Raw genomic sequence first — 14,525 nt, 5'->3', positions numbered from 1 at the left:
TGAAAAAAATTTATTGAAGCATAAAAAACAAAGGGCTGATTACGATGGCGGAAGGCCAGCTAGCCATGCAGTGGTGGGCCTTCCGCCATTGGACCGCGATTTTGTCCCTGCCAAATAGGATGGCGGAGAGAGCTAGCAGCACCCGCTGCAATGTAAAAGATGGTGGATGCGACCGCCACAGTGGCGATGGCATCGTAATACCACCGGTGGGACTGCCGCCTTGTAGGTGGGCGATCCCACTCACCGACACGATGGTGGACCGACTGAAGTTCGCCCGCCATCCTACTCACCCCCAAAGTCTGCTTACCACCAAATTTGCATTCATGTGTTTATTACTGGCCAGAGTGAGTCTTGTTGGCGGTCTTATCAGGTCAGTGAGCTCACACCAGTGGGTGATCTTGTTACAGAAATGAGGCATGGTTGAGAGGAAGTTGAGAAAGATTACGTCTGAACCCGCAGAGGTAGAAGCTAAACTCCACACAGGGGCCGAACTACAAAACCTGCATGATTTTCCATCCTATTGCTTCCCATCATGATTAATGTGAATGCCCTATGGAATTCTCTCGATTAAATACACGTGATAAGGGGCTCTTCATGTTTTTAATTAAATGGTGGTGTAAGTATTGACTCTTATACACTAAAAGGTGGAATATTGTGTTTGATGATATATTTTAGTTTATAGTGTCCAATTGAACTGACTTGATTTGGGGCAGCTGCTATATGTTCTGTTGTTCATAATATAGAAAATCGATAACTTTATAATGGAAAAAATAAGGCATCCAGTATTTTAATGAAGGGCTCCATTATGTTATGTTATGTTATGTTATAGCGGTATTTGTAGTGCGCACTGTTACTCATGAGTGTCCTGGCGCGGAATGAGTCAGAGGAGGGCAGCAGAGAGTTTTAGAAAGACATGCTGAAGAGGTGTGTTTTTAGCTGCTTCTTGAAGATCCGGAACTCTGTGATGTGTTGGAGAGCAGCGGGAAGTGAGTTCCAGGCAACTGCCGCTTTGACCGAGAGAGAGCTGCCACCCAGTCGGACTCTGCAGAAGCGAGGAATCACCATCCGGCGTTGGGCCGCTGAACGCAAGAGGCGTTTGGGGACATGGAAGGCAAAGCGCTTCCTAAGGTAGAGCGGGCCTACACCATGCAGCGCTCTGTGGGCCAGTATAAGCGCTTTAAATTGCACCCTCTGAACTACTGGAAGCCAATGTAGCTCCCGCAGATATGTGCGCGCACTAGAGCGCTTAGGGGCATTGAAAAGGAGCCTAGCTGCCGCATTTTGAATAATTTGAAGCCTGTGCAGCAGATAGGCTGGCAGCCCCAGACACTGAGCATTAGCATAATCTAATCTGGAAACAATCAGGGCGCAGGTTACCATCTCTTTTGCTGCCCTCGGGAGCAGAGGGAAAAACTTCCTGAGCATTTTGAGGGTCCCGAAACATGTGCCTTGAGCTTTTTTATATGGTTGGAGAAGCCAAGATCCTCACTAAACCAAATGCCCAGGTTCTTTGCTGGCCCAGGTTTAGCAACCGGCCAAGGGAAGCCTGGAGGCCACAAACGAGTCCTAAAGCCCTCCGGAAACTGGCCGTAGAGAAGGACTTCCGACTTCTCCTCATTGCATTTGTGGGAAGCCTCGGCTATCCATTGAAAGATCGAGGCTAAGCACCGTTGAGCCGTGCCGGTGTTCAGGGCGCCATCATTCCAGGTAAAGAGTAATTGCATATCATCTGCGTACGCAATTACCTTGGCCCCCAATTCCTCAGCCAAGTGGTGTCGGGTAGATATTAAAAAGAAGGGGGCTGAGGGTCGAGCCCTGTGGCACCCCTGTCTCCAGATTCCTGACTAAAGAGGAGCATGGGGCTAAGCAGACCTGTTGAGAGCGGGAGTCCAAAAAGGATTTAATCCATTGCCAGACCAGACCCGAAACTCCTATAGCGGAGAGTCTTTCGAGCAGCCTCTGGTGGGGTACCGTGTCGAAGGCGGCAGAGAGGTCCAGTAAAATCAAGGCCGCTCTGCCGCCCGCGTCCAGGCACTCTCTAATAGCCAGGACGGTCTCCGTACTATAGGAGGCTCTAAAGCCTGACTGCGCTGGGTGGAGAGCTCCCGAAGTCTCAACAAAAGCCTCAAGCTGCCGGACGACCACCTTTTCACATACCTTAGCAAGTGCCGGCAGCAGTGATATCGGTCGATAGTTAACCGGCTGCAGGGGGTCAAGGGTAGGTTTCTTCAGGAGGGGCAGAAGTTTAGCACGTTTCCATTTAGAGGGAACGTGACCTTGCTGAAGTGAGGAATTGACCAGATTCACTACTATTGGGCAGACTACATCAGCTACACCCGCTAGGACCCGCGCCGGGCAAGGGTCCGCTGGGGAGCCCGACTTGAGGGCCTGTCAGTGGTAGGTAAAAAAGATGAAAACACCTCCGAGCCGACTTGGGGAGTTGACAGGGGATTCAGGGGGGAGATCACTTTGGGCCTCGCCACCGAACCTACACTCTCTTGAATCTTAGCAATTTTGTCGATAAAAAAGGATGAGAGCTCTTCACACCACTCGTTCGATAATGGTAGTGTGCTTTGTTCCGCACAGGGGCAGAGAAAGCTCCGCACAATTGCAAAGATTTCCTTGCTATTGTTCCGGGCCATCATAATCCTCCCGGTGAAGTACTCGCTCTTAGCCTTTCGAATGGCTGTGTAGTATTCAGTCTGTGCTGATCGTAGGGCCATCTTAGCAGAAGCACCATAGTTCTGTCACCAGCAGCGTTCCAACCTTTTGCAGCCCAGTTTCAGATCCCTAAGAGTGGAGGAGTACCCTGGCTGCGAGGGAAGGGAGCGCTGAGTGCTGCTCTGTTTACCATTGGCACAGGACTTAACTCCCTGGCTAATCCAGTGGTCAAAGCTAGCCACAGCCGCCTCTAGATCTGTAGTAGGGGAGGGGCGGGACTGACCCAGGAACTCAGAGAAAGCAGGGAGATTAACCTTCTTGGCCAATAGGCCAGAAGGCAGTGTAACATCTCTATCAGATCGAGTATCCTCCCAGGAGAACCTGATCAGGAAGTGGTCCGTCCAGGGTGTGGGCTCAGGGTCTAAGATTGAAATAGGGAAATTGGAACAAACCAGATCGATGAGATAGATGGCCTCCCGAATGGGTCGGGAGTGACACATGTTAGGTAAGCTGGGTGAGGAGCAGGGCCTCAGCAAGGGACCTGGTCTCCGGGGTAGACGGCGTGTCAAGGTGAATGTTAAAATCGCCTAATAAAAGGTATTTGGTGTAGCGGAGGGAACGTGGTACAATAATGTCCTCCAGGGTTTTTAGGAAAGCTCCCGGAGGACCTGGGGGGCGATACACCAGAGTTCCCCCTAATGTACAGTGGGGAGAGATGGTTAACACGAAATCGAGGGCCTCTCCTCCCTTCCCATCTCTAATGGCTTCACTAGTGAAGCGCCACGATTCCCTGAGCACCACTGCAATCCCACCACCTCTGCCATCGCCCCTGTACGCCCTTGTGATTTTATAACCTCTGGGTATGGAAAGTTCCACTACTGGGGTGCTCTATTCACTGAGCCAAGTCTCTGTGATGAACAGAACATCCAGCGTATCATCCGCTAGAAGCTCAAAAATATCAGCTGAATGTTTGGCCATGGACCGAGCGTTAATAAGAGCTGCCTGAATTCTTAAGACTCTCTTGGTTTTGGTTGAGGGAGGGGGCAGTGGAGCTGCCAGACAGAAGTCACAAATGGGACATTTCGCGGCTAGATTATCAAAATCCACCCCATGCCCACTCGCCGTATCACCAGGCTTACCTACAGCCAGTAAGGCCTCCCGTGAGTAGGTAAGCTTTCTCTTGGTCCTATCTGGCAACAATTGGGCAGCATGACTGGCACTGGGTGCTACCGGGGCGCAGACGGGCTTGCCTTAGGCGCGCCCGGCCAGCCATTTGCAATAAGGAGCTGAGCCCCACCCCCAGCTAGACCGCAGCGAAGGGCCCCACCGGGATCCGGGTCCTCACTCAAGATGGCGCCCGCCCTCCACTTAATCGGCACGACAGCCGCGGTGGAACAGGGCAGGACAGCACACCTCGGCACAGGTACGGGTTGTCAGTCACCACAGCTACTTTAAAATTTAGCCAGAATAGCAAAGTTATTAAAAATTGTTAAAACGAGCTTAAAAAATATTCACAGTGTGGCAGGAGGCAGAAGAGCTACACACCTCCAGTAAGGCTCGCAGTCTGCCCCCAAATGCTCAAGCGGGACCTCGTAAGTGCTCCCACCAACCTACGAGTGCCGCCATTCCTACTGTAAGACAGGAAGGCCACCACTATGCCCCCAGCCCGCTCGATGTTAGTGGTGAGTCTACTGCACTGATTAAATAACTGTGGTTACCCCAGTGAGCACATTGTGCAGGCAGCGGGGCCCATTCTTCTAATGATGCATTTAATTTGCCCAAAACGACTACCATGATAAAAGGGCTTGTAATTCCAGTATTTGTCCTCTTCATGCCAGTGTTCCTCCTTTATATTGGAAGAGATGCTTACAGTAAGACACTATGATGCCAGGGAGGTACCCCATCATACTAGGGTTGGCCCGTGTATGTATGTCTGGATGTTGGTGTTGTGTACTAGAAGCTGTAGGTGAAAATAAAAAATACATCAATAATTGATGCACGCACTCACACCTTCAAATAGTCACGTACACTAAAGTTTATTCACATATATGCTCATACATTTACACTCACCTTTACCTCTAATTCACGCAAATGTACTCATTTGGCCATGGTGCTCTGCTCTGTATCTTCCTCTCAATCTCCTCTGGGTTGATCCCAGATCACTAGCTGTATCAGGCCCAGGCGGCAACATTGCACTGGCATCCTGAGGCCTAATCCCTTGCAAACCTTGCACTTGTTTTTATTTATTTATTTTAAATGTTTTATATAGCGCTGGCTAGACCCTGTAGGTATCAGAGCGCTTTACATGAGCATTAGATCATAGTTACAGGTTACATTGTTACACAGGTTACAGTTATTAGAGCATGGCAACGTAGTTACTTGTAAGGTCAATATACACAATAAGCACAAATACGTAAGGGGAAAAACAGGCAAGGGGAAAGATTCAGGGGAGCGGTGAAGGAGCTGGGGAATTAGACAGGTAAAGAAGGCGGGAAAGAGGAGGTTGAGGGTGAAGGACATCGCATGGAAAAAGGAGAGGAAGGGCAACGGGGACACAAGCCGGTAGACGAGTCAAAGCAACGTACAAAGTCCAGTAAGCTGTGATCCCAGGGGAAGTGGGATCGCTTCCCTCTCTCTTTTGCGGGAGGCTCCCTTTACGCAGTGAACTCTCTCAGAGGGGTCTCTGAAACACCAAGGCCTACATACTGGATCCTTCCCCAAAAAGGGGAGAGGGAGTGCTTTGGCTAGCGGTGCCATACCATACCTCAGCTGTGAGTGGCTCCCTAGGCGCAGTTGACTAGCTCAGCGGGTTCGCTTGTTGTTGGATCTTTCCCCAACAAGGGGAGAAGGAGTGCTTAGTCAAAGGGCACAAAGGACAGGGGGCTAGGCAGGCTAGCAGGCAAGGTGAGAGATTCAGGGGAGAGTGGATAGGAGCTAGGAGCTGGGGAGGTAGACAAAGGGAGAAAGAGTACTAAATGGGAACAGATTTAATTAATGAGTTATTATATAGCTCTGGCTAGACCCGATGGAATCAGAGCGCTTTACATGAGGGACAATGATGTTGCAAATTACATCAGTTAAAAATTACATAAGTATCAAGAAAAGCATTTAAAGAACATAGGGGACAAGGTGAATGGAGCAGTAAGGGGATAGGGTAAAGGGGTAGGAGGAAAACAGGACGTAGAGACGAGGGGAAAATCTGCCCAAGGTCCGGCTGGGTAGGTGACGTCAGGGAAGGGGAGTCCACAACCCATCTCCTCTTTAGCTATATGGTAGCTCTACCGAGCATCTGCCAAATCGCTAGGTCTCCACAGTCTGGGGTAAGTTCCGCAGGTTCCAAGTCCGGATGTGTAGGCAAGTCAGAGGATAGGTTCAAGGTCTGGTCAATGTCCAATTGTTGTCCCAGGGAAGTGAAACAACGTGTAGGGGACCACTATGGAAGCCATCCTGGGGTCAGGCAGGGGACTGTACTGTACGCTGGTACTCTGGTGGCCATCTGCACGCAGCTGTCGATGTCCATTGTTTTTTTTCCGGTAGACCAGCAGCTTCTTCCTTTGACAACACTCCCCCACCACTAAACTGCCATTCCGGCTCCTCTACTCTAGTGTATTTTATACTTGTACATTTGGGTGTCATTGACAGCATAGGACTTACAATTTATATGGACAATCGCCATATAACATTTTAGTAATCGGTATGGGAACTGGTCATATATTGCAAGGTTATATATACATATATATTAAAGTTACGATGTTTCACAAGTAGGAAAGCATTATAGTTTGTGTACAGCTCACTGTGTCTCGGACGTTTATAGAGACATAGTGCTAGTGGACTCGGGGGGGGGGGGGGGGGGGGTTAGCACGTAGTACAGTTCGTAATTTTCCTTTCAGGGTGGCAATTAAGAGTTCTGGAAAACTCCCAGATGGTGGGATACATCTAAAAGTATATGTATCTGGAGAGGATATCTCGCTACACAGAACTTCATTTGGCATTTTTAGGTCTCGGCGTCAACGCGCGGAAGCGCGTCTCCGCCGAGATCTTTTGTCAGCGACTATCATTCCCAGGAGACAGTCCTGGCCACGCGCATCCTTCCAGGCGATTTGTAACTGGAACGCGCGCTGTGGCCAGGCCCTGTCTCCTGGGAAGCGCAAGCACCACACACGCATGCGCATACACACACACACGCGCATACACACACACACGCGCCCATGCACGCACATACATACATACAGAGACACCACCCCTGACTCATACACACACGCGCGCACACACACAAGTGCACCGAGGCCCCCCCTCCCCCTCCCCCGCCGTCACCGTCGCACACATACATACACACACACAAGTGCACCAATCGCGCTCCAGCCTTTTGGAACTTACCTTACCTCAGCACGCGGCGCCCAACCTCCTGCTGGCGCGGCCCCGGGGCTCTACACCGCTCACAGGAGCCCCGGGCCGCGAGACGCTACGACTCCGCCTGCCTCCTCTTCCGGTGTGAACGTGGCCCCGCCCCCGTCACAGGCGACCGTGCTTGACTTCCGGGGCGGCCGCGAGTGTCTTAACCCTGTGAGAGATTTTAAACGCAGCCTCTCTGGGAACGAATAAGCTGGAACAGCCAATTTATTTTCTTTTAAATAAATGTATTTGTTGACTGTCAGACCCTGATTTCACCAGTCTGCCTCGCGAGAATCCACGCGCTTTTCTCTGCTGCACACTGAAACCCAGTGTATGGTTTTTCATACCATTCCAGCACTGGATGTGACTCAGCAGTCCTGGCCCCTCTCTTCCTATGAGGCGCTGCGGCTCTTGTCGCTTTGTACTGATGAACTTGGGAAACAATATTACAGCAGAGATTTGGAAATGTTCTATAAGTGCTACACTCGTCACCAGACGGGAAAGGATGACGCCGTCCACTCCAAGCCATTGGCTCACATCATCACTCTGTCATTGGGGTGTGTGTTAGTGCAGGTCTTTGTGTGCATGCTTCGTGAACTATACACCCCCCCCTCCATATCATCTTTTGATTTATAAAGGTTTAGCCACCCTAGTCAGCGGAGAAACAAAAGTTAGGAAATCTGGGTGTAGGTACTTCGTGATAATTTACACACGTGTGGTACACATACACTGAAAATTGTCCTCATTCGTGAACTATTCACTGCGTTCACACAGTGATACTGTGTTGTACACACGCAAATTGAGCTCACAGAGGGAGTGCGCATTGAAGGTTAAAGCTCACACTGTAAGTATATTGTACAGCCTATATGTTGTGATCACACTAATAAGAGTACAATGCTAGCGGCCATATCAAAATAGTGCACAGGAGCTAATAACTATACCCTCCGAGCTGCGCACATGCCGGTGCCTCCTGTGGGGTTTCTTCACACTAACATAAGGGATGTTTTACTCATCCACAGTGGTGAGTGTAGAGTGGTGAGTGCAGAGTGGTGAGGGTGAGTGCAGAGTGGTGAGGGTGAGTGCAGAGTGGTGAGGGTGAGTGCAGAGTGGTGAGGGTGAGTGCAGAGTGGTGAGGGTGAGTGCAGAGTGGTGAGGGTGAGTGCAGAGTGGTGAGGGTGAGTGCAGAGTGGTGAGGGTGAGTGCAGAGTGGTGAGGGTGAGTGCAGAGTGGTGAGGGTGAGTGCAGAGTGGTGAGGGTGAGTGCAGAGTGGTGAGGGTGAGTGCAGAGTGGTGAGGGTGAGTGCAGAGTGGTGAGGGTGAGTGGTGCAGAGTGGTGAGGGTGAGTGGTGCAGAGTGGTGAGGGTGAGTGGTGCAGAGTGGTGAGGGTGAGTGGTGCAGAGTGGTGAGGGTGAGTGGTGCAGAGTGGTGAGTGGTGCAGAGTGGTGAGTGGTGCAGAGTGGTGAGTGGTGCAGAGTGGTGAGTGGTGCAGAGTGGTGAGTGGTGCAGAGTGGTGAGTGGTGCAGAGTGGTGAGTGGTGCAGAGTGGTGAGTGGTGCAGAGTGGTGAGTGGTGCAGAGTGGTGAGTGCAGAGTGGTGAGTGCAGAGTGGTGAGTGCAGAGTGGTGAGTGCAGAGTGGTGAGTGCAGAGTGGTGAGTGCAGAGTGGTGAGTGCAGAGTGGTGAGTGCAGAGTGGTGAGTGCAGCAGAGTGGTGAGTGGTGCAGAGTGGTGAGTGGTGCAGAGTGGTGAGTGGTGCAGAGTGGTGAGTGGTGCAGAGTGGTGAGTGGTGCAGAGTGGTGAGTGGTGCAGAGTGGTGGTGAGTGCAGAGTGGTGCAGAGTGGTGGTGAGTGCAGAGTGGTGGTGAGTGCAGAGTGGTGGTGAGTGCAGAGTGGTGGTGAGTGCAGAGTGGTGGTGAGTGCAGAGTGGTGGTGAGTGCAGAGTGGTGGTGAGTGCAGAGTGGTGGGTGAGTGCAGAGTGGTGGGTGAGTGCAGAGTGGTGGGTGAGTGCAGAGTGGTGGGTGAGTGCAGAGTGGTGGGTGAGTGCAGAGTGGTGGGTGAGTGCAGAGTGGTGGGTGAGTGCAGAGTGGTGGGTGAGTGCAGAGTGGTGCAGAGTGGTGAGTGGTGCAGAGTGGTGAGTGGTGCAGAGTGGTGAGTGGTGCAGAGTGGTGAGTGGTGCAGAGTGGTGAGTGGTGCAGAGTGGTGAGTGGTGCAGAGTGGTGAGTGGTGCAGAGTGGTGAGTGGTGCAGAGTGGTGGTGAGTGCAGAGTGGTGGTGAGTGCAGAGTGGTGGTGAGTGCAGAGTGGTGGTGAGTGCAGAGTGGTGGTGAGTGCAGAGTGGTGCAGAGTGGTGGTGAGTGCAGAGTGGTGGTGAGTGCAGAGTGGTGCAGAGTGGTGGTGAGTGCAGAGTGGTGGTGAGTGCAGAGTGGTGGTGAGTGCAGAGTGGTGGTGAGTGCAGAGTGGTGGTGAGTGCAGAGTGGTGGGTGAGTGCAGAGTGGTGGGTGAGTGCAGAGTGGTGGGTGAGTGCAGAGTGGTGGGTGAGTGCAGAGTGGTGGGTGAGTGCAGAGTGGTGGGTGAGTGCAGAGTTTTATTTTTGATTTAAAGAAAAAAAATGTCATGAGCAATGCCAATAGCTCTACCTTTAATGATGCCGAGACCATTGCATTGCAAATGCTTGTTAAATATGTCTGAGTCCATGAAAGGCTTTTCCTTAGAAAAATAGGCATATATAAACTAGAACAACCAAATGGTATGCATGCTTCAGCTTCAAGATGAAATCTGTAAGGCCCCAGGGAAGAGGACCCTTTGTTTTCAAGCTGGGCTCACAGTGCCGGCGTTTTTAAATTGATCTTTTTTGAGTTCCACAGTGTTGTTGTTAGAAAAACATTAATTGACAGTCTTGTACCTGTCGTTTTTCCAGCAAATATACCATGGTGTAATAACAGACATAACGTTTGTAACAATAAAAACATCAACTCAACTCTTAGGTGAAAATGAAGGACTCCTAAGGGTAAAATCTTGTTCAGTGTTCACCAAGAAAGTTTGTGGATTTCTCCCATTCCGAAGTTTACATTCAACATGATTCATAAGGATTCATAAAATTATATATATTTTTATATATTTTCCTCCTTATTGACTGTTGTATGTGTGGTCTAAATTGTAATGTCTGTTCTGTAAGATTCTTATGTGTTTCATTCCAAGGAAGGAAAAGTAATGAACTACAATCCAGTAACCCAAGATTTGGACCTTGAGTTATCGTCAGCTTCAGGAGGCAAGTACGATTCGATGTGACAGTTTCTCAGTGCTAGACTAGTCTTCTAAAGTTGCAGTCCCTGATTTCAGAAATTTCAAAGGAAAGTTGCATTTTTTGTTAGATTTAAGGCATGTTGGACTCGACTCTACATAACATTTATGTAATACCATACGTGACCTGGTAGAACTAAATAAATTAGATTGTTAAATTAAATTTTCTTTGAAGTTATGTGCAGGACTGATCAATAAAATAGGCAAATCATAGACTACATTTGTAAATGTTTTCTGTAGAATTAATGTCTGGGTACCAACATCTAGCAGTCTTTTTCCTACTACATCTCGCCCAGCATTTTCTGTGATTTTCTCCACGCTTGTTTGAAATCTAATCGTGGTCCTCCAGAGTTAAAAAGGTGAAAAATCGCAGCTAACTATGGCTTGTGAATACATAGAACTGGGTAGGCAACTTTATTTCTTTACCTGCCAACTGCTATAACAGTGGTGAAGTGTCCTCTGAAGGTATGAACAGAGGACTGGGTACACCGAGGTCTAATATCATTTGTTAAAAATTGTGATATCCTTTCACTGTCAACCCTAGTTTTAAAGTGGTTAACCACACAATATTTATATGAAAAATAAACTGGGTGTTAGACCTTTCAGCCTTGGAGTGGTCTTCCCCCAAACATTTTGCCTTACTGTTTCATTTTTAGGTCGAGCTGGAGATAGCAATGCGAAGCATTACGTCCAGCTCGACAACTATACTTGCCCTTCTCCTGGGAATCTGAGACAGGGGTCGGGCATGCACGGCGATTGGTGTCTGTGGACGCGCACATCCAGGCCGGCGCCGTGCCCATCTCCTGCCTCAGATTCCCTGAAGTGCGCAAACACATATACACAGCCACACTCGCGCACACGCACACACACACACACACACAGGCAGACACACACACATGCGCAGGCAGGCACGCACACACACGCAGGCACACACACGCAGGTGCAGACACACATGCACACACGCAGGCAAACATGCACACACGCAGGCACAGACACATACCCCACCCCACCCCACCCCACTCACCGGGCTCTTTTGTCGCTGCGCTGCTTCAGGCTCCGTCACTCCGCCGCATCATACTGCTCCCGAACTTCCATTTTCAGGCCGGGGGGAGAGGCGTAACCGGAAAAGGCAGGTCTGATGGGCGGGGCCAGAGAAGGGGAGGCGGGCCTCTTACCCGCTGACAGGCGATGGCCGCGCTTTTGCATGCACAGATCTCTCCCCCATATCATTTCCTTATCCTTGTTCTTTTGGCCAATAGGAAGCACTGATGTCGAAAGCTGCGTGCGCACCCTAGCTTCTCAAAGTTCAAGTCTCTCTCCGCCCCCTCGGCCCAGTTCGTTCTTTGCAGTCACCAGGAGGAAAGCAGCATGGACACCGCGTGCAAAGTAAGAGCCGGGACCGCGGAAGGGAGCGGTGGGGTCGGCAAGGGAGGCGAGGCGGGGAGCACGCGAGGCAGGCGTGTGTTACAAATATGCACGAGGATGGCTGCTTGCCTAGGGTGCACGCAACGTTCAAGTACCACTGGACTGATTGCATGGGGGCTGCGGAGGGGCAATCTACGGTGGTCACTGACGTGCAACGGGCATCCTTGCAAGCCCCCAGTGAGAGCGGGCGGCTCGGGTGCCCCTTGACACCCTCGTTTAATGAGCTAAACACCCGCTCAGCCAGACACAGATTTCTGTAAAGCGGGCTTATCACGAGCAGCACCATCACATGGCTGCCGTCCGGCCGGGCACTCTGGAAAGGCGGGACTCGAGGCGCTTCCATGAGTCCTCACGGGCCTTCGCCTGTCACTGTCTAGAGTTGTCAGCATTCCCTCAAACACGGGGAGACGCCCAGGCCTTCTCCTGCCTCTTCACTACATGTACAATCCAAGCATAAAAGATGTAACCCCTCCCACAAGGACGTGGGAGGAACGGTGAAACCAGTTTAAATGCATTTTATTTACAATGAATCATTCATAATAAAAGGTACACGCATGTTTCATACTTTAAAAAAAACTTATGTGTATGCAGTCTGATTCACTTCATATTACCACTCATAAAAAGTGCAATATGAATTACGACAGTCTCGGTGTTTACTTTCGCTTGTTTATTCTAGTCACATGCTCTCAAACGAAGTTGCACCTTCTCTAGTTTTGAAACATGATTTTAGAGGTGCATCGCCGCAGGAAGCGTTGGCCTTTATTTTAACCTGGCCACATGTGGCTACTCTTTCGAATTTCCTCTGTTGGGAAATGGTATATTTATTTCATTTGGCAATGCTAGGACTGGCTAAAGGGGTGCCCCCTTTAGCCAGTTGGACGTTGGGATAAGGGAAACTTCAGGTTCCAGAATGCAATTTGGTATTAGCTAAAACGAAGACCTGGAGGGAGGAGTTAGCTGTCACTGAAGGCAGTCCAAATCAATGGGAAAATCTGTGGAAATATTTTCTTGATGATAAGTAGGTACAATTGTCTAAAACTATCATGAAAAATATTAATGATTGTTAGATTGATGCTAAAAATAACGAGAAATGTGCAATTTCAACATTACTGAATGTGTATAAAACAGTTTCATTAAAATAGAAGGTCTGTGCCCCTTCACTAGCATATTTCCCTTTAGCTACAACTTTCAAGTCATGTTGTAAGGGTTGCAGTCAGCATCCAGTACGCCCCCATCTCTCATCAGCCTTTCTGTTTCGTGATGCTTCGATGTCTGTTCCCTCCCACACCTTTCCCGAGGTTCCTCTTTTCGTGCTTGTGCAGCTGCCATGACGTTTTCCTGGTCCAGGTGTGACAGTCTGCTTAACTCCATTTCACCTTTTTTTCCCCTTTTGCGTTTTGGGACTTGTCTTATTTGTGGCTCGTTTCTTCTTCGTCCTATCAACCAGACCCCTTTGGTCAGCAACCTACTACCATTCCTTCCCTGCTACATCATTTAGTTCCCTGTTTTGCTTCCTCGTGTTCTCCCCCTCTGTCCTCCTTTCCACTGCCTTATCCATAAGGCACTTGGAGGTGACATGGCATGACATGAAAGGAGTGCTAACCACTATAGCTTCAACCAGCATCACAGTGTCTGTGTAAGGTTCACTGCATGCATTGTCAGCAGCGTAGCCAGTGTGTCCTGGGCCCTGGAGCAAGTTAGGAAATGGCCCCCCTGGATGCGGTTTGTGCCCACCTTCAAACCGCCCTTACAGTACAAGCACCGGAGGAGGGAGGCGGATTAGCAGCGGGCCTCTCCACATGTCTCGGCTCGTTATGCTGGGGATATCACTGTCGGAGCACTTAAGAGATTGTTTGTAAAGAGTTCTGGCCGCCCGCTACAGTGTTTAGACTCTTTCTGCTCCTGCTGCGTGGCTCCCAGCACGATGGGGCATCAAGTTGAACACAAAGTCAGATATGCTGCTACAATCCGCTCAGTGTCCTCGGCGATTCACTGTTTCCTACAAGGAGAGTGCTGGCTACGTATTAGGGGCAGATGTCCTTACTTGGCTGACGGTGCAGCGCTGTCGCAATAGTCCCGCAGCTGCCCCAAGTGAATGTTCTGGCTCTGCTCTATTGAATTGGGGTACAACCCCAGGCCTCCACAATGCTGTGCTGCTACACCCCCGAGACATCCCAGCGGGCACAATCACTGTGTTACCTCAGGGGTTCCGAGGCTTCTTTGCTTCTCCGGGCTCTGCTGAGTGGATCTGGGGCACACTAGACCAGCTACTGGCCACCGTCTGACTGTTGTAGCTACAGGCCACCCCACAGCATTGATGGCGCCCACTCCCCTCCTGCTGCATGGCATACTGCGCACTGGGGCGCCCAGGGGAAACAAGTGCTAACTGCCGATATGGCACACTCCGTGCCCGCAGTGATTCCCAGTGGTCTTAAAGGAACGCCGACTGGAGTATTCACCAGGGGCAACCTCACTTATTTGGCTGGTGGAGCAGTGCTGCCATAGGAATCTGGCGGCCGGTTTCTTCCCCGCCCAGTCAAGGTGGGCCCCTAGCCCTCCGCAGTGCTGTGTCACTACCCCCAAATATGTTCCCTTGGGAGCAATCACTCCCCCTGGGGGCAGCGGAGTTCCACTGCCGCCTTGCCTCTCTGGTCCTCGTTGGTTGGATTGGGTGCACCCAGGTTCCCCTCCAGCGGCGGGCCGTCCCCTGTCTTGGGTTGTCCCCATGTGCTCAATCTCTCTCTCTCCTTCCCTC

The 14,525-nt window shown here is 50.5% G+C and overlaps 1 protein-coding gene across 1 annotated transcript in view; it reads left to right on the top strand.

Annotated features, from left to right (window-relative positions):
• The window catches only part of LOC147667180 (coilin-like), a 178,520-nt gene that overhangs the window by 106,645 nt on the left and 57,350 nt on the right, over nt 1-14,525 (top strand). Inside the window, exon 5 of the mRNA XM_086948867.1 lies at nt 10,244-10,313. Coding sequence (XP_086804993.1) covers nt 10,244-10,313 — 70 coding nt within the window. The remainder of the gene's footprint in view (nt 1-10,243; nt 10,314-14,525) is intronic.

Source organism: Lissotriton vulgaris, unplaced genomic scaffold (genome assembly GCF_964263255.1).
Source record: "Lissotriton vulgaris unplaced genomic scaffold, aLisVul1.2 SCAFFOLD_1428, whole genome shotgun sequence".
NCBI lineage: Eukaryota > Metazoa > Chordata > Amphibia > Caudata > Salamandridae > Lissotriton > Lissotriton vulgaris.
Note: the sequence above shows the minus strand (reverse complement) of the source record. Positions and strands in the feature narration are given on the sequence as shown.